The 22,919-nt window shown below is 46.8% G+C and overlaps 1 protein-coding gene across 11 annotated transcripts in view; it reads left to right on the plus strand.

Moving 5' to 3' along the window:
* Positions 1-22,919, plus strand: part of LOC144100920 (BAI1-associated protein 3-like) — a 334,037-nt gene that overhangs the window by 267,835 nt on the left and 43,283 nt on the right. For all 11 annotated transcript variants that reach the window (XM_077633833.1, XM_077633835.1, XM_077633838.1 and 8 more), the window contains 3 exons: positions 9,677-9,842; positions 17,149-17,358; positions 18,697-18,800. In XM_077633833.1, the coding sequence (XP_077489959.1) occupies positions 9,677-9,842; positions 17,149-17,358; positions 18,697-18,800 (480 nt within the window). The remainder of the gene's footprint in view (positions 1-9,676; positions 9,843-17,148; positions 17,359-18,696; positions 18,801-22,919) is intronic.

The following is a 22,919-nucleotide window of genomic DNA, read 5'->3' on the forward strand; positions in this document are numbered from 1 at the left end:
GTGAGTTTGCGTTTGCTATCCGGGAGAGATATTTATCCACCAACAAAGCCCCACGAGTGCTGTCTTCCTTGGCCTCTGTGTACCGTATCCACGCGAGTATGTGTCGGTAGCAATACAGGTTGTCATCCGCACCTGCTGTTAGTTTAGCACACGACAGAGAAAGAATCGGGTAAAACATTACACAGTGTTTGCGCTACCGCTGCGTAAATCGTTAAACTGAGCGAAAGCTTGGTACCCTGAGCTTTAGTGCGCAGCGCCTCCTGGTGTCCACACTGACGCTTGTTGCTCAATGCACCATTTTCGAGAAATTTTATGTAACATAGACGAAAACTTAGTACTACCATCGATAAACTGAGCCCATTCTGTTTTGAAGTGACTCGTGTGAAGAGGACACGCCAACGCCCACAACGTGCCTCCAATGAACAGCTTGGGCTGTAAAAAGACTTGGAACCTTTCTGGTCTTCTCCACGCCGAAGAAATGGAAACGATAACTTGTTGCACCTGTTCTGCCTCTCGTTATAGAGCCTTATCAGTCTGTGGGCACCCACCAAGTTCAGGCTCAAACAGGTCGCGCGCCCGAAAGTTTACAGTCCACGCGCTAGTTACCACTCCTCTCTGGCCAACTAGCGCCATCTATCAGTAGCTATCACCGAATAACTCTGTGGAGATTTATTTCACACGCAATGGAGCGAAAACAAAGAGTGCGGTTTTATCTCGACCGCGGCGGCTGCGTTTTTATGGAGGAAAAACGCTAAGGCGCCCGTGTGCTGTGCGATGTCAGTGCACGTTAATGATCCCCAGGTGGTCGAAATTATTCCGGACCCCTCCACTACGGCACCTCTTCTTCCTTTCTTCTTTCACTCCCTCCTTTATCCCTTCCCTTACGGCGCGGTTCAGGTGTCCAACGATATATGAGACAGATACTGCGCCATTTCCTTTCCCCAAAAAACAATTATTAATTATTATTTTATCTCGTGCGAGCATGCCAATTTCGGTGGCATACTCCTTTTGCTCGCAGGGAAACTAGACTAGTCGCAACGGCCATAGGAAATCTAGGGGATGTACCGAATATTCTATATTTCCGCGGTTATTTTAAATGTTTACAACCATGCGGCACTTAGTGGCAGGCGTGCAAACTAAAAGTGTTGGTCCAGACATTCTTGGCTTCGCCCACTCGTTGGGCACTATCACTCGTCAGCAGGCGGATGTGCAAGTTGCCCTTTTCGATGCGTTAAAGAGACACCATATCAGCTTAGATTTATAGGGCAGGATTACCTGATAGAAGATGTTTTACCGAAACACCGCTTTTATAAGCCAGAGAATGCGCAAGGGCGAGGTGCGCGCGGCGCCACCACTGGAAGATTAGCGCAACGGTGGCAAGTGACGGATTCATGAAAGAACGCTATTTTGCCGTCTCGACGGGCAATTAGCATCAAAACACGAGGGAAGCAGCGCGGGCGACCTTAGCCGACAATGCGAAGGGTGCCGTAATTAACACAGTAATTAAACAACGCAGAACAGACGATGGAGATAAAGGTTCGTCTCAAGCACGGGAGCTGAATCTTTCACATCGCATTCTGTACACTCAGGTTGCGTGTAGATGTTATGCGCATCAAGTTCATAACCGCAGAATCTCAACGGTATATATCCTTTGTGTACTATGCGACCGGTGAAGCGGTTTCGTTTTCACTTCATCCGTCGAATCAGCAACTTTTTGGAGGCTAGGGCGATATGAAATAACAAAGTGTTTGCTTTTTTTTATTTTAGTACGCGCTCATACAGACACACACATACATGCAAGTCGTCAACATGTGAAGCGCTATGCCAGTGCGTTGTATTCCATGTTTTCTGTGAGCTATCTGAAAAGGAGAATATGATTTGAGATGCGCTGAATAATACCTGGGAAGTAACACAGGTATGCACCATCACCTCTCATTTGGTTTATTAAAAAAAAAGATTTCCCAGCGCGGGTCATTATGCACGCATTACATGAGGCACCGGCGGGAAAGACGGGGTTTTCCACGAGAAAAATGCTCAACCAGCTGATGCGTCTTCGCCAAGCCTATGCATACATTCGCTGCCGACACCTATAATTAACAGGCGGCAGGCTGGAGCTGGGGGCAACGTACCCTGATCTGTTTCCGCTTACAACCCACAGGACGCAATTCACGAGCGTGGGAATCGTAATGAGCATAGCAGAGTCAATCACAATGGTTGTCTGCGATCATACTGCGTAATTAGTCAACAAACACGCGATAATCGACAGCATAGTGCACCATTCAGTGAGAAATGCACGTGCAACTTTTCACTCATATCCGTCTTGCCTGGTGTATGTGTCCCTTTAAGAGGGTGTCGTTGGAGTGGAGGAGAAGGGGACAACTTTATACAAGGCCAGTAGATGGCCTGATTAAAAGGGCCGCTTGCCCGCCAGGGCGCTCTGGTGGTCCGCTCCCCTGGAGGAAAGGGTAGGGTATGGGAACTAAAGGGTGGTAAGGGCACCGTTTACACGAGAACAAGTGTCTTCTGAAAATAATTAATGCAATTGATTGTTATTATTATTACTATAAAGAATAAAAACTACAGGTAAAGAAGGATGTGCAAGAGAATAAACAAGCACAGTGCTTACTGGCAAACAGAAGAAAAACACCCGGATATCTAGACGTGGCTACCAATTGTTGAAGCTTGCGCCAGTTGCTCATATAGGAAGAAAAAGTTTTACAGGTCAAGACAAGGAGACGGAAACAGACACAGCACTGCTTCGTCTTCTCATTCTCGTGTGTCTTCCACTGCCAATTTGAACGAGCACATTGAATCTAGATATTTCGCGTGAAACTCCCACTCACATTTGCATCTCCTCCTCGCAGCAATCCATTTGCGTCAGCACCGCGGAACTCACGTCGAAAAGAACCCAGGTTCAAAATCACCTGCACAACTTTTGTTCTCAGTTTAACCAGTGCCGCCGGGTACCCACCAGTTATGCAACGTGTGCAAGTTTTCCCTTGTCTGGTGCTCGGATTATTACGGGCGAAATGCTTGGGAAATGGGTCTTTGACCGCACCTTGAGAAGAAGAAAATACCTTGTGCCATGGCGCTCTTTGGCTACAGATGCCCTTGCGCCATAAATATCAACAATCATCATCATAAACAGATTCTATGCCTCTTTCTGGGTATGTTCATGTTTCAGTGGAGTGGTGAGCTGGGCGAGTCGGTGCACGATTGAAGGAAGAAAACCAACGTAAAAGACGGAGACACAGAACAGGAACACAGTCGATAGTCCAGCGTCGTCCTGTGTTCCTGTTCTGTGTCTCCGTCTTCTGCGCTGGTTTTCTTTCTGCAATGTTCATGTTTGTCCGGGAACAAAAAAAAAGAGGAATTTATTGCTGAGAAAGTTCTATTACAACTTTCAAGAACACAGATTGAGCTTCCACGCGTATTATAAATTTTGGTATTACTTGTAATGAGTAAATGGATAAATATTTATTATCAATACCTCAAATGCCCCAGGAATGGGGTATTACATGAGGGATGGGCTGAGTGTGTCACTAATGGGAGATTGGATGGCAGCCTTGAAGTGCAGTGGATCGGAGTGGTGCACGGAGTCGAATGGCAGGCCGTTCCAGTCTCGAGCAGTTTGCACGAAGAATGAGCGAAGATGAGCTGTAGTCTGTGCTGGGGGAGGGTAGACTATTTTGGGATGGTTGGTGCGGCTTGATAAGCGATGAGCTGGCAGGATAGCTGAAACATCAAGCTGGCTGTGATAAAATTTATGAAAGAGGCAGAGCCGAAAGATGCAACGTCTAGACTCGAGATTAGTAAGATTAGCCTCAGATTTAAGTGCAGTGACGCTGGTGTGGTACGAGTAGTCCGAAAAAATAAATCTAGCTGCGCGATTCTGAACTGATTCGAGGGTGTTTGAAAGGTTAGATTGATGAGGGTCCCAGACTGAGCATGCGTACTCCAACTTCGGCCGGACAAATGTGAGGTATGTTAACGTTTTAATAGAAGCAGAAGCGAGTCGCAAGTTCCTACGGAGGAAGCCAAGAGGACATAGGACAAATAAAATAAGCCCTGACTTATCTGCGGGTGAACACGGTATCTACATACAAATACCCTTCGGGAGCGGCACAGCTCGGCTCAATAGCGTGTTGTTTTCCCCGAGCGGCCCGCACCTGTGGCCAGAGCCCCGACGGCGACGCCCTTGCAAGAGGAAGGAGTGCTGGCGTTGCTATCCGGCCCGAGCCATTGAGCGGCGCTCGGGCGAACCTTTTATCCACACACCGCTGTGGACCCTTTCCCTTCGGCGTCGATTGCGGGCTGCGGAGCTCCATTGATCGACCTGCGCGGGTCTATAGCGACCGCCCGGGGTGTGAGCAACGATAAACGTGACGGTGCCGGACAACAACGCGGGCGGACACCTGCGCCCGCCGGTCGGAGTGCGCTGTGCGAACTGAGCGAAATTTGTCGCACGGGGCTGCCATTTCGTGTCCCGATTCGAACGCCAAGAAGGCTGCTGTGGTCGTATGCCTGACTGCTGTCGCTGATTAGGAGAGGAGGAGCAACCGGCTACGACACCCTGATAAAGAGTTCCATATATGAGTGGCTCACATTGAATTCTGGGAGTCCATATCAGACAGAAAAGGATTTGTGTAAACGCATATATATTCCTCCAATTCTATAGTTAGAAATACTGGTGCGAAATAACGGGAGAGTAGGAAGGAAATGAGAATAAGTGAAACAAGAGCTCAGAAGCACGAAGTGCGGGACGAAGCGCTCGGTCTAGGTTAGCAGCCATAAATCATCTCTTGTCAATTTTTTTGACTAGATTTCATCGCGCCTCATTCATCGGCTGGCCGACACTCAACAGTATTTAGACGCCCTCTTTCGTGACTCGGAAGATGAGGCTTAACCGCACAGGCAACGAACTACACGCTTCCATCGAAGGTCACTTAATGTATTCCAGTTCAATTGGCTCTGTTGGTCTCAGCGCCATTTCTTGGTTTCTCGATGCTTGAACTGCTCCTGAAATTACATTTTAAACAGTGAAGATTAAAAAAAATAGCCTTGTCATTTGGGTTCGATACCTCCCCTTACTCTTAATAGTAGGGTACCTACCCCTCTGTAATACCCCTTCCATACACCAAATAGTAGGGTACCCCTCTATGACAGCCTTCGGCTACGCGAAGCAGTAGTGAAGGGTGTCTTATTATAGCGCGGAAGCGCTCGTGAGAGGCAGCGTTTTGAAGACACAGATGCATGTAATGGCGATACCATATCCAAGCAACGTCGATGCGTGTCACGCGCGCGGAGTATGTGCATGGCTTTCTCTCTCTTTCTCACCCCTTCTCTTCTTCTTTCGCGTTCCCTCGACAACACGCCTTTCGCGTAACAGGCCGCCTACACTTTCTACGCGGTGCTCTTTTCTTTCTTTTTTTGTTTGACCCCTTCGTTCTATCATTAAGCGTATATTTTTTTGATCCACGGTGGTGCATACGCTGATGAGGCACGACACAGCGGGCCTTTTCTCCAATGTTACGGTACTGCCAGCGCATTTTTCCTTTCTCTTTCTATCATTCGGCTCGCCGCCGATGTCAGCCCAGCGGGAGGGCCTCTCACGGAGGTCAGGCGCCTTTGTCGATGCTCGCTGGGAGCAAACAAAAGCCTTCCCTTTCCCCTTTCCCGCGTTCCCCTTCATCCCGTACCCTCTCCCCCTGTATCGCCGACGGATTGCTCCGGCGACAACACACGGTGTTCATTTAAGTCCGGCTCCGGCTTCGACTCGGCTATTTCTTGTCTCACGCCATTACCTCCGTTCCCCATTCCCCTTTCTTCTGGGCGGGCTTTTCTCCACCCATCCCTTTTTTCCCTTCTGTCGGGAGCTCAGACAGCGGAACGAGTTAAGAGAGTGAGGGCTAAGGAAACAAAAAACAAAGAAACCGGAGGCAGAGACAGCGAATAAAAAATACTCTCACAAGTTCCAGGGACACATGCGCTCTGTTCCGTTAGAGACAATGAAAGTTATACAGGGAGAAAAAAGGGAATACTTTTGTTTTTCTTCTGCCTCGTGACAAAGAAGGGAAGGAGGGTAGCGGCGAAGGGAAGAAGGGAGAAGCATCAGGAGGAGGCGAAAATTGAATTCACTTGTCTCGCGTCCTGCCAGCAGACGGCTGAGCTGTCGGGAGGTCGGCCATCGATCGGGCTTCGAGCGTCTTTCTTAGTTTCGTTATTCCTTCGATCCAGTTTTCTTTCTTGCTTAGTTAATGCACGCGTCTATCACACACGCGTGCGCATACACATACTACCCTGGCCGGAGCATTGCTGTTCCCGCTGAAAATAGATATAAGGCATAGAAACAGGAGGCAAAAAAATAAATAAAGGAAAGTAAAATGTGCTAAAGGAAGCGCCGGAGAGTGTAGAACAAAATGTGAAGCTGGATGTGAGGCCGGTGCGAAGGAGAAAAGACGGAGAATGAAAACTGTGGGAAATGAAAGCTGGGCTCGAAGCCCCGCGTGGTGAAAAAGTTAGGTTGAATTTACTTCTCGGGAACAATTTTCTTTTTTTTGCTCACGCTTTCCGCCGCATTAGAATAAGCGGAGCAAAATACAAGCATAAGCTTTATTCTGCGCCCTCACGCGTTTTTTTTTCTCGTTTCCTTTACACCGAGTGACAGGGGGATCACTGCTCAGGCAAACTGTTAGAAGTTGGAGTGCACTTTCTTGGTATTGCTGAAATTGGTATAAACAAAGAAAATTACTCCTAATCGACAGCGATGCGAGGAAGTTCAAGAAACTAAAAGGCATTGAAAGGGTGAATGTTTAGAAGCACGAGCATGAAAATGTAATAACGAAATCATTGAGGTACTGGTACTTGTTTAGTTAGTGAGTTCGCAGCTAAGAGGAATAAACTGAAATCTTAAAAAGAACATACTGAAACAAACTGAAAAGAACAGACTAAAGCAATCGGAAAAAGCACTGGAGGGTATTCGTAGGCCTGATGTAAAGAAACATTTCGCGGCAAAGCAGAAAAATACTGCTTATGTGTGTTCGCGTTTCATTCCCGCTCGACTGTACATCTTCGGGACGTTTAGCAACACATAACACAGAATAGCTAGCATAACAAAGCATAACTAACATTACAACACTACAACACACAACACATTACAACTACATTACAACACAACACAACGCAACGCAACAAAACACAAAACAGCAAAACGCAACACAATGCAACGCAACACAGCGCAACTCAACGCAGCGCAACACAACACAGCATACTATAAACTCTTCATGGTTATTAGCTCCAGACTAATACCATTCCTCGAGCTACACGAGAATGGAACAATCTAGACATAGATATTACTAACAGCTCATCATTAGATGCGTTCAGTTCCCTGGTTATAGATCACCTGTTTGTTTCCCAGTAGTTTTTCTCATTTTCCACACTTTTCTGCCCTGTTTATTTTTACCGTTTTGTTTGTGCCTAGACTGAAAATACAACACTAACTGCAGCCGATTTCCTATTTTGGTATGCTTGTCATCATGTTTGCCGCCTATTATTTGTACCTCAACTTGAATTCTCTAACCGATTTTGTAACTATTTTTGCCATATGTTATTGTTAAATTGTTTACTACCAACATGTGCACTACAACTGTATCATTCAGAGCCCTTCCTGTTACAGTCCTTGATGGGACTTACAGTATCAAATAAATACAATAAAATAAAATAGTCGAAAATGCTGACCTAAGCCAGACAATAGTGGCGTAAAAATCGAACTGCGGCCTAATGGTTCTTAAGTATTCCCTTTATTCTTCGTAGCTTCCCTATCTACAGTTGCCCGTTCTATTGAGAATAACACAGAAAAACGCTGTTTGTTTCGCGGCGTTACTGCCTTTACCCCCCAAGGATGCGCCTTTCAGGCGTGTGATGAGCGAGATGTTGCGGTCGATATTAATTAGCGGTGCACCGTCAGTTTTCGACAGCATGCCTCCTTTGTTCAGGAGGTCTTAATTCGTGTCCTTTTTCTTCACGCCAATGTGCTTTTCAGCGTGGTTTTCTTTCTTTATCCGAGCTGCACGTTGCTTATGAAATGCGTTGGCTTGTCTTGGCTCGCGCTCTTCTTGCATGAGTGGCTCTTGTAGGCTTCCATCCGCTGCAGAAGCAGGAGATGGAAAGCAAGAAGAAGAAAAAAGAGAAGGAAAAAAATAAGAAGAAAGAGATACCAGAAGAGACGACAGCACCGGGTCACTGAGGCGAAAACTAATTATTTTCCGGTAGACGGGACAGGAACAAAATGGCACACCGCGACGGGCTCACAACGCATCCTCGCGTTTATCAAAACTTGAGATAGGTTCGCAAAGCTTGCGAACGGTCAGGTCCGCCACAATCTTTCATTTTGTTCGCTCCGCTTCCGAACAGAGCCCCGAAAGAAAGAAAAAATACAAGAAAGACGAAAGAGAAAAGTTGGCGCTGCACTATTATTTATGCATCAGCGGCGCTGTTGGTGACGCGTCTTGGCTTAGCTCGGCTGGGTTCGCCTTGGATTCTGGCCGCGACGTGGCTTCCAGCTACACGCGCCGCGCGTGGCTGTTAGCGGCAGGGAGGAAATGAAAGAAGGGGGGAATGAAAGAAAGGAACGCCCCGAGTTCTGTCGTGCCTGAGCCGTTTTGTGCCGCGGTCCGGCAGAAACGATAGATATGCGTGCATGTTTTATGGAACGGCGTTGCTCCGGCCCACCGCTGTGTAGTGCCTAGGCGGGGTCCGGCGGCGAAGCAGACGGACGCGACGTTGGCGGCACGTCGCGCCGCCTAGCGTGCTTTGAGTGTGCGTGTTTGCCTTGTTCGTATTTGTGACAGTATTTGGGTGGTGCGCGTGTGCGGACACGAAAATAAGGCTTAGTAGTCGGCGGCTGTAACCACTGGTCTGTAACAAGTGCGGACGAGGTCCTTTCGAAGCCGATCAGGGCATCGTCTGCTCTTCTCCTTGCTGAAGATAAAGTGCACAATCTACCGAAATCGTGCCTCAATTTGTGGTTCTGCAGTATTTTTTTTTTTTGCACACAGACAAATGCTGCCTCGTTTAGTTCTTTAAGTAACTTGGTTGCATTTTTTGTAAGGCGTTATTTTTCGAGATGCGACTGGCCTTTGACATTGGGTTTAAAAATAACTCTGAAGATAACTCCGTCCAATTTTCGTTCTGGGTATAAATCGATTATTTTTCATTTTTCGTGGTTACGTGGAGGTTCGTTTCGCACCAAAAGGAGCTTTTAACTATGACTGAGAAATTTGGAATTTAGGATTACATATTGTTAAGACAACCGCCACGCCTTGCACTGGACAGTCAGCGATCATCAGCTCTGAATGAGTGCTGGACACAGTTCCCATTCTTGAGGACGTAGGGTAGGCGGTGGTTAGGTGCTTGGAAAATGTTTTAATACTTCAAACCCTTCACTTTCCTCTTGGTTCCATTTCTCCTTTACCTTTATATCCCTTCTTCCTTTCCCGCAGTGCAGGGTAACAATAGTTGCTTTCTTGTTAACCTTTCCGCGTCTCCTTATGCACCCCCAACCTCTCATCACACCCGGGAAAGGTGAAAAAGTTATGAAGCTTCTTTTTTGTTTTTACTCGCTACGTGGAAAACGGCGAACGACTCCTCCCTAATTTGCCTCCCTAATTTTCCGCAGGGACCACGACGACGAGAGCTCCGTGTTCGACGCAGCACGCAAGCTGAACGAGGTGACGGGCTTCAAGGGCCTGGGGCGATACTTCAAGCAGATCGCGCAGTCGGCGCGCTCCAGTCCCGCCGACACAGTGGACGACTTCCTCGGATGCGTCAATGTGCCGCTAGAGGTGAGCGCCTGCTCCATAGTTAGCGCAGTACTGCCTCGTTAATTCGAACTTCCTTTTATTCGAAGTGCCAGCAGAAACCGAGGAGCATAGATTTTTTTTTTAATTTGGGGTGTTGGTCAACGGAGATTATCAGTGAATGTTTTATCACTGAAAGATAATTGACTAGAAAAGTAGAAGAAAAGCAACCGCATTTCGCTGGTGCGAACTGAAAGCACGACCTCCGAATTACGCGTCCGGTGCTCTACCAACTGAGCTACGGCGACGGCTGTCAAATAATTTGATTTCGGCGGTATTTAAGTTTACATGTGACCTTATCTTAAGAGTGTTCACCAGCGCCACCCTCGTCCAGAAACGGTTTTTCCGCCCACTGTGTTCGAGCCATCGCAGGGAGAGGTTGAGCCCTGTCGTGAGTGCACAGGGCCCCATACCGAAGCCCTTTAAAAGGTCGGCACGTTTATGCCCTCGTTATTGAAAGGCTTCTGAGCCTTAACTCGTGACGTCTCCTTTGCATTTGCATCTGTTTAGGCGTTCCCAAAAAGTCTCGCACTTGTAAGAACTCTTAGCTTTGAGGATAAGTCGCGGGCGGCTGTTTCTACCCAGAAACGAGGTAGATAAAACACAAAAAAGTCACCGTATGACTTTTTCTCCGAAAGAGGATGCAATTGAAGCCATCGAGAAAGGCCGCGAGGGAATATCGGCTCTTCTGAGGAATGAAAGCGTACCCGCATATTTCCCGTTCTCCGCGTAATGAAATATCGAGCAATACATTTAGGAACCATGTCGTGGCATTTCTGTCCCTCTTTAATTACTGTTTACGTCATACGAGAAGGGAGCGTCACTCCTTCTCGAATAATGCTTGTCTATACTACATGCGGGATTATTGATGATAATGGTTTGACCAGGGATAATACAGTAAACTTGTCTGTTTTGTTGGAGAAGGCGAATACTTTTATAATGGGAAGATTTCATGCACTACGCGAACAACTCCTTTCTCAATCGAATAAGAAATAAGTAGGACGTACGCAACGCCGTCAGTTCTCGGGGCGATGACATGGGGGGGGGGGGGGGGTCTTGCGTAAAACACGTGCGGCATATTTAGCGAAATGAGGCGACACGATTTCGCGAGGCTGTCTTGAAACAAGGTACGGAATGAGCGTTTGGGTTTTTGTTGCATATATTTTTATATTTTACCTCTAGAATTGTGCGGGGATATTATTCAGAATAAAGGGCTTGTGAGTAGGTTGAAGGTGCCGGCGGAAAACTTCCGAAAAAATTTGGAGAACGCAAATGTTTCGAAAGTTCAGAGCAGAACGCGACAGCGTGTTGCAGCGCTGCGAGGGAGCCCACGGAACGCCATCGCCCGTTCGGCGCAACGCCTTACCCGTGGGAAACTTTTTTGAACGCATTTTATTTTTTCAATTGTTTCATTTAAATAACTGATCAATTACGCACTCTAAATTTTCTTAATTACAATCATCAAGCATTGGCTTTATCATTCTGAGCATTTTGACGCCTTTGAACACCCCTTTTTCCAACTTTTTTCATTTTTTCGTTTCTCTAAGTAATCAAATAATTACGAAGATTTCATTAACTCGTTATCGCCTATCCCACACCAGTCAATGATCAATCACTAGACCCAAAAATTACGATAAGACGATTTTTTTTACGCAGCCCCCGATTATTTCCTGCACGCGTTGCCGGCCACTGTACTAGGCCGACGGCTTTTCTACCGAACGAGCTGTAAACGTTGTCGTGCAAACAAGCAGTCCCCCCCAAACCCACACACGCAAACACACAAGCGTACAAGCAAAGAACGAAGCATCAGGTCTCAACCCGCCCAACTATTGGCGTCAACCTATTGTCATTACATGGCATGCAACCGGCTTGCTTCTCCTGATATGCATTTGTTGGTAGCCATAACAGTTGCCTAGCGGTTTATCGCGATGCTTAACTTCGAGCAGCATTCGCTGCTATGTTCTTGAGTTACAGCAGGTTACGCAAAAATCTTCAACCGCCCGGTTGTTTCAGGTGTGGCTTCACTGCTGAACAGGAATGTGTTGCGCCGTGCATTCACTACAGGGGAAGCAAGGGAAACGAGGCGGAAGCTCACAGGACGGGAATTTCCGCTACTACGGTTCAAGAGAACCGACACGAACGGAAGGACGAATAACACTGCTTTAATGCTCGTCCGTTCGGCGCAGCGGTCGTTGACTTCGATCCGCCTCAGTGTCTGGAACTATTTTAGGCGGAGTTGCTAAGTGAAACTTCACGGCGGCTCGCCAGCGAGCCCATTGTGCTCGGTACCGCAATCGTAGCCCCACTTGTATTTTATAAGATCAACTTCAAACCTCGCAGGAGGATGTCTGAATAATTACTTCGTTAATAGCTCAAATAACTATCGAAACGTTGCAACTTGTGTGGGCCTCCATTTTCAAGCATCTACATGGCAATAGCCCATACTTGAGCAAATCCACTGCGGTTTCAATCGTCACACCCCACCGACTCCAATGCCTGTATCTTATCGCCCAGTGGAAACCCGAAGTGCTATGGAAGGTGCTGGTGTTTATTTTCTGTTTCACTTGTACAGGATTAAACAAAACTCCACGCTTGATAAGGATTTTCTCATAGGCTGACAGAGAAAGATCAGATTTCCATCAATGAATCTGCTTAATGTTTGCTTCCGCCCCAAGTCTACATACTATCCATTTTCAAGGGAGCCCTTTCTTTGTATCGATAATGTCAAGGGAAAATCGGGCCCGGCTTGTGCTCTGTTGTTTGTTATCCGCCACACTCACGCTGCGCCTTTAGGAGGATATTCTAGGAATTCCTATCACAAAAAACCTCGAGAACGCACGTGGCGCCAGGCAGATGAAAGAGGGTGTACTTTTTGATGTCTTCCAAGTACGCTTCGACAGGGACGTCCTTCGCATAAGGGGGAGGCTCGCAAGGAGAAGGAACTTTTTGCGCGGCGGAATCGCCTTTCCTTCAAAGGTCTCTCTCCATCGCGGACCAATGCGCGAGGAGGGAGAGTGGAGACATTGAGAGAGGAGGGGAGAAAACTCATTCGCCGGCCGTGCCTCTGACATTTAAGCCGCTCTTTGCTGGCGAGAGCGCGCGCGCTGCCGAGCCGCCAGCGGAGGCCGCGAAACCGCTGACGTGAGATGAAACGAAAGAGTAAAACGAAGGGAAAAGAAAAAAGAGTACCGAAAGGAGATGGGAGAATGAGTGGGTAAACAACTCGAGCGCTGAGACGCGGCGAGCGCAAATGTCTTCCACCAGCTCTGACTCTTACGCCTGCCGTTGCGGTTGCTGATGTACCAATTTTGCTCGGGCTTTTAGCTCCCCTACACTGTCCCCACTTCCTTTTTGTTTATTTCTTGGCGCGCGTTCCCGCTCGCGATGCCTATTCGAGACAGCTGTTTCTGACGCGGCGACGCTGGAAGTCTTTTCGCTGTCCTACGGAGAAAAGTGTGGGAAGAAGGCCAGCGAAAGAGAAGGGAGGAGCATGAAGATGGGGAATAAGGGAAGCAAAAAGTCTCCCGGGGGTGAATGGGGAGAAAGGCGGAAAGAGATTGAAGCAGGGATAGTGTGCGAGTGTTATTTAACCTGCGCTCCACTCAAGCCCGTCCGTGTGTACAGACAGCAAAATCAGGGCTGCCAGAGATAAGGCGAAGACAAACGGAGCTGGCATAGAGAAAGAAAGTTAAGTAAAGAGAGACGATAGGGAGAGAGAGAGAGATAGAGGTTTCAGGGAAAGTCAACTAGCAAAAACGGGAGAAAACCAAAAAATAATAGAGCGAGAATAGACGCAGAAAGAAGAAGAAACGGAGGGGAACGTCGTTGGATTAACGATGATCGATCGGCCTAGTTCGCGGGCGCGAGCGATACGCCGAGGCCGTTTTCTGCGGACCCAAACTCCCTTTGCCCCGCCTTCCCCAATCCCCACTTTTCTCGGTCCTAACGCGCGGCGGAGGGAAACCCTGGTTCGCTTTGCTTCTCTAAAGCTTTTCTTTTTCTATTTTCACTGCCCATAGGGAGAGGCGTGAGTACATGTAGTTGCGTATCACTTCGCCGATGCCTTCGTCAGTGCTTGTTGTTGCTGCTGCAGGCGGCGAGTTTGTTGCTCGGTGCTACGAGCACCGTAAAGGCACCGCCTGGTGCGACTGCCTCCCTATACAGGACAGGCATCGGCCGCCGTCGTCGCTTGGAAGCAAGGTCAACGACGCTTCGGTCGCCCATTCCTGGCCGCAGTGGACGGCTGCCCGGCTAGTGTGATGGAGTGGTATTTTCGGCCCCGCGTCGATAGTGATACTTGTCTTGATGGGAAGAAAGGACAAGTAAGAAAGGAACGCAGTAATAATGTTCCCGTGGAAGAGAAAAGCAGACAGAAAAAGGGAGACGGAAAAATGACGCCAAATACATGTCTCTATGGAGAGGAAAAAAACACGAAAAATGCAGACAAGCAAGTGAAAACGAAGCCGGGACGGGCCACTCTGGGCGTCGCGTGCCTAGGCTTCGCCTGCGTCGCGGATGTTACCAAGCACTTTGGAGTAGCTGGAGGTGAAACAGTCTTCGTTTGGCAACTTTTGAAGCGCTAGTAGTGAATGACTTGTAAGAGAATTGACGGTGTTCGCCAGATTTGTTTTGTTTGGTGTTCAGTGCACGATGAGAGTCAAGTTGGTGCGAATAGATTGAAGGCCTGTGTTTAGTGGCGACGAGTTCCACTGGTTTGGTTGACGCAGATATTAGTGACGAATGATGCTGTTGGCAGGTGCGGATATGTGGAGCTGACGAAAAAAATAGGGAATACGAATGCTCTTAAAGCCGATGTTTACGACCTCTGCCACGAGAAAACATCAAAATATTTCACAAATGTTTTTTGTGCAATCTGTGCACAAAACCTTGTCAGAATTTTCGCGATCGTCTGCGTTAGAGAAGTGGCAGGGATGTTTATACGTCGGAGAGTCGTTTTGTTTTCTTGCAGCGCCAGCTGTGTACATGTTTGGCACTCGAAAAAAAGAATGACGATGTCGTGCTCAAAACACGCCAAACTCTTTTGTCGTCCTGTCGAACCGATAGATTTTTCGGCAGTACAGCGAAGTCGCCTGTTGTAACAGCCGACAGAAGTGATTTGTCGCGGCAAGGAACTGCTCAATACCGTTGAAAATTCTGTTGTTACTACAAGGCGATATCACAGAATGCAACCAAAAATCAATGGTAGCAACAGAAATTTTTCTGGTGTGCTTTGCAATAGAGTTGTTTTACAGAGACTGCGGTAATGACGTCACAGTCATGTGACCAGCCACGGAAGCCAGCATCTCCATCGCGTGCACCGCGTTTTCATCTGACACAAGTGTCACGACTGTATTCTCTAGTAACCGAGGCGGGAGGCACATGAACTATAGGTAATACGTGAACCATTTAGACCCTTGTTAATGTCCGCGATCACATTACACACCATGGATGAACACTTAACAACTGACGCTGTAGCATGTTTCGCCGTAACATGAACGTCCCTTCATTTTTATTTTCTCTTTTGAAGCACTAAAGGAGCAGCTTTCCGGTCTATGAACAAGATTTCCTGCTTTACTAAATGGCGCTACCAGTGGTTCCAAAATGATATCACTTGTAAAGACGCCGGCAATAAGCGACGCACTCTTTTAATGTCCCTGCTTGTGTTGTCAATTGAAATAGTGAAATGAGTTTTGAGAGTAGAAATAGCAATGCGACTGTCGCACACTGAACTTGCGTCTCAACCGCCCCGCAGAATCAGGGAAAGGTTAACAGGCAGGGATATTTTAGCGGTAGAGAGGCTAGTGGCGGCAAGCCAGCGCGGACGGATGCCTCCGCCCGACTTTCTCAGAGTTGGTACGCGTGCTATCGTGTTGTAGCAATCATGGACCCACAGTAGATATCTCACCATTGCTCCGCCATAGTATATATACCGACTAGATAGCTTTAGCTGTTTGCTAGGAAGGGAGATACTCGAGCTTACTCGTGGTGGATAATAAAGTGGTCGAATTCTCCTCACCCGCTTCTGGCTGTTTGCGGTTAGTAGCCATTCTAGTCAGCTGCAAAATGTGCCATGACAAAACGCGCACTCTGTGTCCATTGTTGCCTTGTTGCCGCTTTCGGTAAAAACCACCGGCTACATCGACTGACCGAAAGCGCGCAGCGTGAGTCAGCCCTCATTCGCTGGGCAAGGTCTAGCTCACTCGAGCATGCTATACCTCGTCGCGTTGCTCAAACCGACGAACGCCACCGTCACGGTCACGAAGAGGGCTTTCAAGCTTGAGACAAAAAACAAAGAAAACAGCAGTGATCGCCTAGGAGATTTTATGGCGTTTGAATCTTTATTCGTGGTATATTGTTCTGTAGGCCGCTGCAGCAGGCATTAATGGTTTCGGAGTGAAAATCATCAGCCTTGACATTTAGCTCTTTTAAACCTGCTTACGTTTTTTTTTGAACAATTATTTGGCAACGGAAAGAAACAAATGTACCCTGGCTTTGGTTGACTAAGACCTTTCGCCTCCATGTCAAGCAGAAAAAGAATTGAAAATTGGTTTTTCAGGAAAAGAAATTGTGCAGTGTGTGTCTCACATATCGGCGGACACCTGAACCGCGCCGTAAGGGAAGGGATAAAGAAGGGAGCGAAAGAAGAAATGAAGTAAGATGTGCCGTAGTGGAGGGGTCCTGAACTATTTCGACCACCTGGGGATCTTTAACGTGTAGTGACTTAGCGCAACACACGGACGCCTTAGCGTTTCGCCTCCGTAGAAACCCGGCCGACGGGGTCGGGTTCGAACCCGGGTACTCCGGATCAGTAGACGAGTGCCTTAAGAGCCACCGCGGCGGGTCAAGCAGAACACGTTTAACGTTTTCAGAACGCTATACTAAAGCTGTCTGTGGGGATAGTTGCTTGCAGCACGCTAACGTAATTTCTCTTAGGTCCTCTATTACTCCAACGCTATACTAAAGCTCTCTATTTTAAGGTGCAGTTATGTTTACTACTACTGCTACTACTACTACTAATATTAGTGCAGCTATGCTAGCTGGTGGGACAAGCTATTCTTGGTCTGCGCTTTTTTTTTTATGTGCATCGAAGAATTAGATGAATGAATGAATGAATGAATGAATGAATGAATGAATGAATGAATGAATGAATGAATGAATGAATGAGCGAACGAAGAAGCGAGCGAATGAGCGAATAAACCAATCTAAAGCTACTCATACATGACCAGCCTTTCCCAGCTGATCTCACTCTGGCATTGTTTTTTCCACACCACCCCTGCTTCTTTCCTTGCAGGACATCCCTTCCTCGGGTGTGGACCGGTGGTTCCCACTGCAGGGCCGCTCTAACCGGTCCACCATACAGGGCCAGATTAGGCTAAAGCTGTGCCTGGGCACCCGGGAGGATCGAGGCCTGGCGGCCTCCATCGACGACAATTGGAAAGAGGTTGTTGAGCACCAGGAGCTGCTCTGGATTTTCATCGAGCACGAGCTCAGGCACCTGGAGGTACGTTGCAAAACTACCGGTGTGCTGTATCCCTCACTGTGATTTCCTCGGTGCTTCATTTCGTCTAAAAACAATTTTCATGGCTGGTTGGTTTGTGGTTTTTAGCGTCCTAAAGCGATTCAGGCTATGAGGGACGCCGTAGGGATGCGGAGATAACTGCGAAAAAACGTTGACGAAAGCATACCTAAGAATTCTTGAAAAATCATTTTTCAACGTGAAAAAGTTTATGAATGCAATTTTTTCATATATTTTAATATTTCACTGTAACAGTCAATATGTCCGCCGATCTCCCGCCGGCAGGCTTGCATTTATTTGCCATTAAAGTTTTTGCTTTCATCAAAAACGTTGCCCTTTGTTCTTCTATGGCAGTCTTAACTACTCGATGCAAGCGATGGAAAAACTTTAAAAGAACGGTGTTGCTACGCATTGCAAGAATGGACCATAACCCTCAATATTTTCGTAACAGTAGTAGTCTACAATTCTACAACATTCAAAATTTTTGTCCCGAAATGCTGGACACATAGGTCAGGGCTCATTGGGCGCATCCACTGGCTTGTGGACGGTACCTGACACCATGTAGCAAGCGTCTATACAAAGCGAATAGCACCGGTATAGTAACTCCAGTTATGGGATGCGCCAACACTTCCTCTGCTAACGAATCCTCGCACAGGACGCTCGCCGACATTCTTCGCCGACTTCTTGCCAGCTTAGCGGGGCACTTACGTAATACAGCAAAGTAACGCTTCTCGAATGCCATTTAGAAGTTTCTTGTGGGCAGCGCACCAACCAGGGCGAGGAACGCAATGTATTTAACAGAAAATGAGATATCTTCATTTCCGTTTACACTGCGTTGCAAGGCACCCGAAAAGAAAACGGGGTTGAAGCCGAACTTAGCACGTTAAAGGGACACCCAACTGCGCTCCCAGCTCTTTCATGTTGCTCAGAATGCAGAGAAACGGTAGATTAATACGTTTTACTCGTGTTCTACATCGCTGGATGTATCATGGAAGTCTCCGTATGGTTATGGCGTCGTGGTAGCAGCACCAGAATATCTGTCTAAACAGAAAACCTGATGACGTAATCGCATCAGGAATGACGTGGTCACTCATTGACCAATGACTGCGTAGCATTTCCGCCTGCACCTGCTGGGCAACAAAACATTTCTTTTTGAGGCGCTGCGATTCAGATCTGGGGTCTGAGCAAGTGCAAGCAGGTCCTACAGGGCAGGAGGCTAAGTTGCACTACTGTTGCTATGACGTCTTCGGCTCAGCGGTGGGCGAAAAGTCGTGGGGCTCATTTCTTTCGGCTAAACTGGCTTTTCTCAACCATTGCTTGCAGTGCCCCACCTACGAGTGGGCGGGAGACCTTCCGGCTCCGTCTCTCACCATCCTCCAACAGCACGCCATCCAGGGAGACCTCACGGAGCTGCAGCAGGCCATCTGGTGGGTGCATAGTGCCGAGAAAGACTTGCTTCGCTACGCTCACATTTCAGTCAACTTGCAATTTCATCCGCGCGCCTAGGCAACACGTTGAAGTTTTCTTATCGCGGGATCGGTACGTTGGGCGCGAAGTTGTTGCAGTTCCTGCGCCTTTCTAGTCTGGTCCTAGGCCGCCGATCTAAAAAAATAAATGTTATGATCTGTGTGCTGCGCTTTAGGCACGAAAAACAATCGTCAGGGCTAGCACGAGCTCATGCAGCTGGTAAGGTTTGATAGTAAATAAATCTGCCGTATGAATTAGTGTCAGCCTTTTCTCTCATTTATTCATTCTCTCACGACGTGCACCAATGTCATCGTCAGCTGCTAACGCGATGGGAAAACTGCAACGTGTTGTCTCGGTGCACGAAGCGGCAACAGCGAGCGAAACGCTGAAAAACGCTCCTTTCTTGAGCGCGCTGTCTACGCAGCGATCGGGGCACAGGTGGAGAAAGCAGTCGGATCGAACTGCGCGCCAGCTTTTGTCAGCCGCAGCAAACATATGAGAGCGTGATCTTGCACCAGGTGGCTAACGCTTCACGGAGCTGGCGTTAGTCTAATCTGCGCTGTTAGTTATTCGTGTTAAACGTGCGGGCGGCTGTACATGCTGTCTTAGAAATCATAGTGTCGTTTGATTGCTTCAGCTTACTTATAGCTCGACAAGAACTGGTGCCTTATATGCCAACGTACTCTTTTGTATGCCAATTTGGGAAAAAAATCCCAAATATGACATTACTTTTTCCTTGGTTTAACTTCTGTTTAGCATGTACGTTTATCCATTATTTTCCCTATAACGTTCATTTCGGCTCCCTGCTGAAATCCCATAAACGTAATTACACCAGTAATAAATAGGCCCGCCGCGGTGGCTCAGTGGTTAGGGCGCTCGACTACTGATCCGGAGTTCCCGGGTTCGAACCCGACCGCGGCGGCTGCGTTTTTATGGACGAAAAACGCTAAGACGCCCGTGTGCTGTGCGATGTCAGTGCACGTTAAAGATCCCCAAGTGGTCGAGATTATTCCGGAGCCCTCCACTACGGCACCTCCTAGCTTCTTCCCTTCTTCTTTCACTCCCTCCCTTGTCCCTTCCCTTACGGCGCGGTTCAGGTGTCCAACGATATATGAGACAGATACCAGGCCATTTCCTTTCCCCAAAAACCAATTATTATTATTATTATTATTAATAAATACAACAAAATATAATGCAACACAATTAAATAAATACTTTACACTACATACTTCTAAGAGCAAAAAGAAAGGTGAAGGGCAAGAACGGATGGGAGTTAAGCGATGGTCGGCTTGCCAATTCATGCCTTATCTTACACCAGGCTACCTGACGCATGCTTCTGGTGACGGCCATACTTCAAGTACAGCGCAGTGCCGCCAGAAGGCATCAGTCGTCTCCGCGGAAAACTGGCTCTCCTTTCAAAATTACCCGAGCTTCTTTGAAAGCAAAGGGGTCTGCTAGCAGCGTACAGTTGCCTAGTTTAGGTCGATTTACTGGCGTCAGTGCGGACAACACGTGTGGCGGCTTTTCTTGTGATCCGCGGTCGGAGACCCGACAAAGCCGTGCGGCTTGGAGGCCATCAGCGGTCGTCTAGGCAACGCTGCTTTTCCTCGCCTTTCTCATCCTCCGCCTCCCTATCTTGCTCCCTGGGACTTTGACGCCCGAGTGGATTTGTGCTCCTCGTGAGCCGAGACAACGACCCAAAGTGGCGGGACGCGAATAGAGGCAGCGAGAAAGGAACTGCCTCGGCTCTGTACTCGCTCGCCACAACGCGGTTTGTGCGTTGCATGGCTCTTGAAAGCCGCTGAGTGCGATAAGGAAAAGCCTCCCTTGAGAACCCAATCGCACGGCTCCTCCAATTTCACTGGCCTCTGAGGGGAGCACGCCTCGGTGTAGCTGCTTGGCTCTTGCTTTTGCAGAAGCTCACTCTCGTGGTTTTCGTCCGTGTGTCGGTTACTTGCCAAGACAGTGTAGGACTCCAAGATCGCTTTTGTTTTGGGATTGCATTCTAATTTATGTTTATCCCTGCGGTTCTTAAGGTGGCGTCTTGCTTTTCCACTCACTATATGGTAGGTTAGTTTTATTGTTATGCTCTAGCTATCTTAACTGGAATTTCTGTAGATGCCTTGAAATCGTTATCATTCTAGGCTGCCTGCCAATAAGCACTTGAAAAGAGCTGTCCGTGGTGTCCTAAGCGCCGAGTCACATAGAGGGGGCAATACGGTGTGTTTTAAAAACGAATAAAAGTACAGCAGCATGAAAGGCCACAATTTAAAGCGCAGTTTTCTAGTTTTACTGTGTTTAGGATTTGCTGCGAGAATACTTTGAGCAGTTTTCGTTTGCTGCAGCCTACTATTTTTATTCTTCTTCGTTTTCCATTTCTTTTTTTTTTGCTTTCTTTCTGCTTGCTACCTTTCAAGGAAAAGAAAATTCTGCAAGAAACATGAGACATGTAGCTGCCAAATGCTTCTCTGGAAACGTAGCTATGGAAAGTTCCACGTTGGGGAGTTCCGGCCTTTAGAGAATTTAATCTGTACGGTATTGAGCCCAACGCTGTTACAGCCTTTTAGGATGACATCACTCATGGGTCCTAGGTAATTTGTTCTCATCATGTCATGTGGCCCCATTAGCGCATTTCCGTTTGCGCATATATAAGACCGTATATGTATGAACAATATATATATATATATATATATATATATATATATATATATATATATATATTCGTTAATAAACGTTGAATAAATTCGTTACGTTTCTCAATGTGACTTCCCCAACTTACTATATATATATATATATATATATATATATATATATATATATATATATATATATATATATATATATATATTTATATATATATATATATATATATATATATATATATATATATATATATATATATATATACATATATATATATATATATATATATATATATATATATATATATATATATATATATATATATATATATATATATATATATAGTAAGTTGGTTGGGGAAGTCACATTGAGAAACGTAACGAATTTATTCAACGTTTCGTCCAGGGACTGGACTTTGTCAAGACCAGTCTTTGCCAGTCCTGACAAAGACCAGTCCCTGGTCGAAACGTTGAATAAATTCTTTACGTTTTTCAATGTGACTTCCCCAACTTACTATATTTTTAATCAGTGGCCGTGAAGAATTTCATATCCTATATATATATATATATATATATATATATATATATATATATATATATATTATATATATATATATATATATATATATATATATATATATATATATATATATATATATATATATATATCAGACAACTTAAAGGAAATGAGGGGCTCGTTTGACAAACGAGCCCCTCATTTCCTTTGCTATGGACGAGGGTGGCGCTTGTGAACTCTCTCAAGATTCGCTTACACGCAATAAACATGAATACCCACGAGAGCAGCAGATTGGACAGCCGTCGCCGTAGCTCAGTTGGTTGAGCACCGGACGCGATGTTCGGAGGTCGTGGGTTCGTATCCCACCTGCGGCATCTTTGTTTTTTCTGCTGCTTTATAAGTAGTGTTCTTTAAGCGAGAAATTCAGTATTATTCTCCCGCTTATCACCACTACAAATTAACAAAAAATTCCCCTCTGCATCTTGGTTTTGGTGACTGTTGCCTACCGCTCTCTCTCTACCCCCCCCCCCCCCCCCACACACACACACACACATATATCATTCCCAAATGACATATAATACTCCTCTCATAATAACTGACGCCGAAACTTACGTCGCATATTATGTGAACACCTTTTGAACACTTTTTCTTGTACCTCTTGTATTCAGACGCAAGCCGACCAGGAGGTGTGCTGATCATATCTTTCATCTGAGGCAATGCAAGCTGCTAAATTTGCCCGCGCTTTATTAACGCCTCCGCCTGGGGAACCGCTTCAGCGCGCTTGCGATGAGCTTACTGATTTTTTTTTTCAACCTGATCAAGGGGAAAAAAGGTGAGACGAAGGATCACGGATTAGGGAAAATAAAAAGATGATAGGAAGGGCTTTGGAGCGGCTTGGAAGTGGGGCGGAATGGGAAAGA

The sequence above is a fragment of the Amblyomma americanum genome, chromosome 8 (assembly GCF_052857255.1).
Source record: "Amblyomma americanum isolate KBUSLIRL-KWMA chromosome 8, ASM5285725v1, whole genome shotgun sequence".
NCBI classification, from domain to species: Eukaryota; Metazoa; Arthropoda; class Arachnida; order Ixodida; family Ixodidae; genus Amblyomma; species Amblyomma americanum.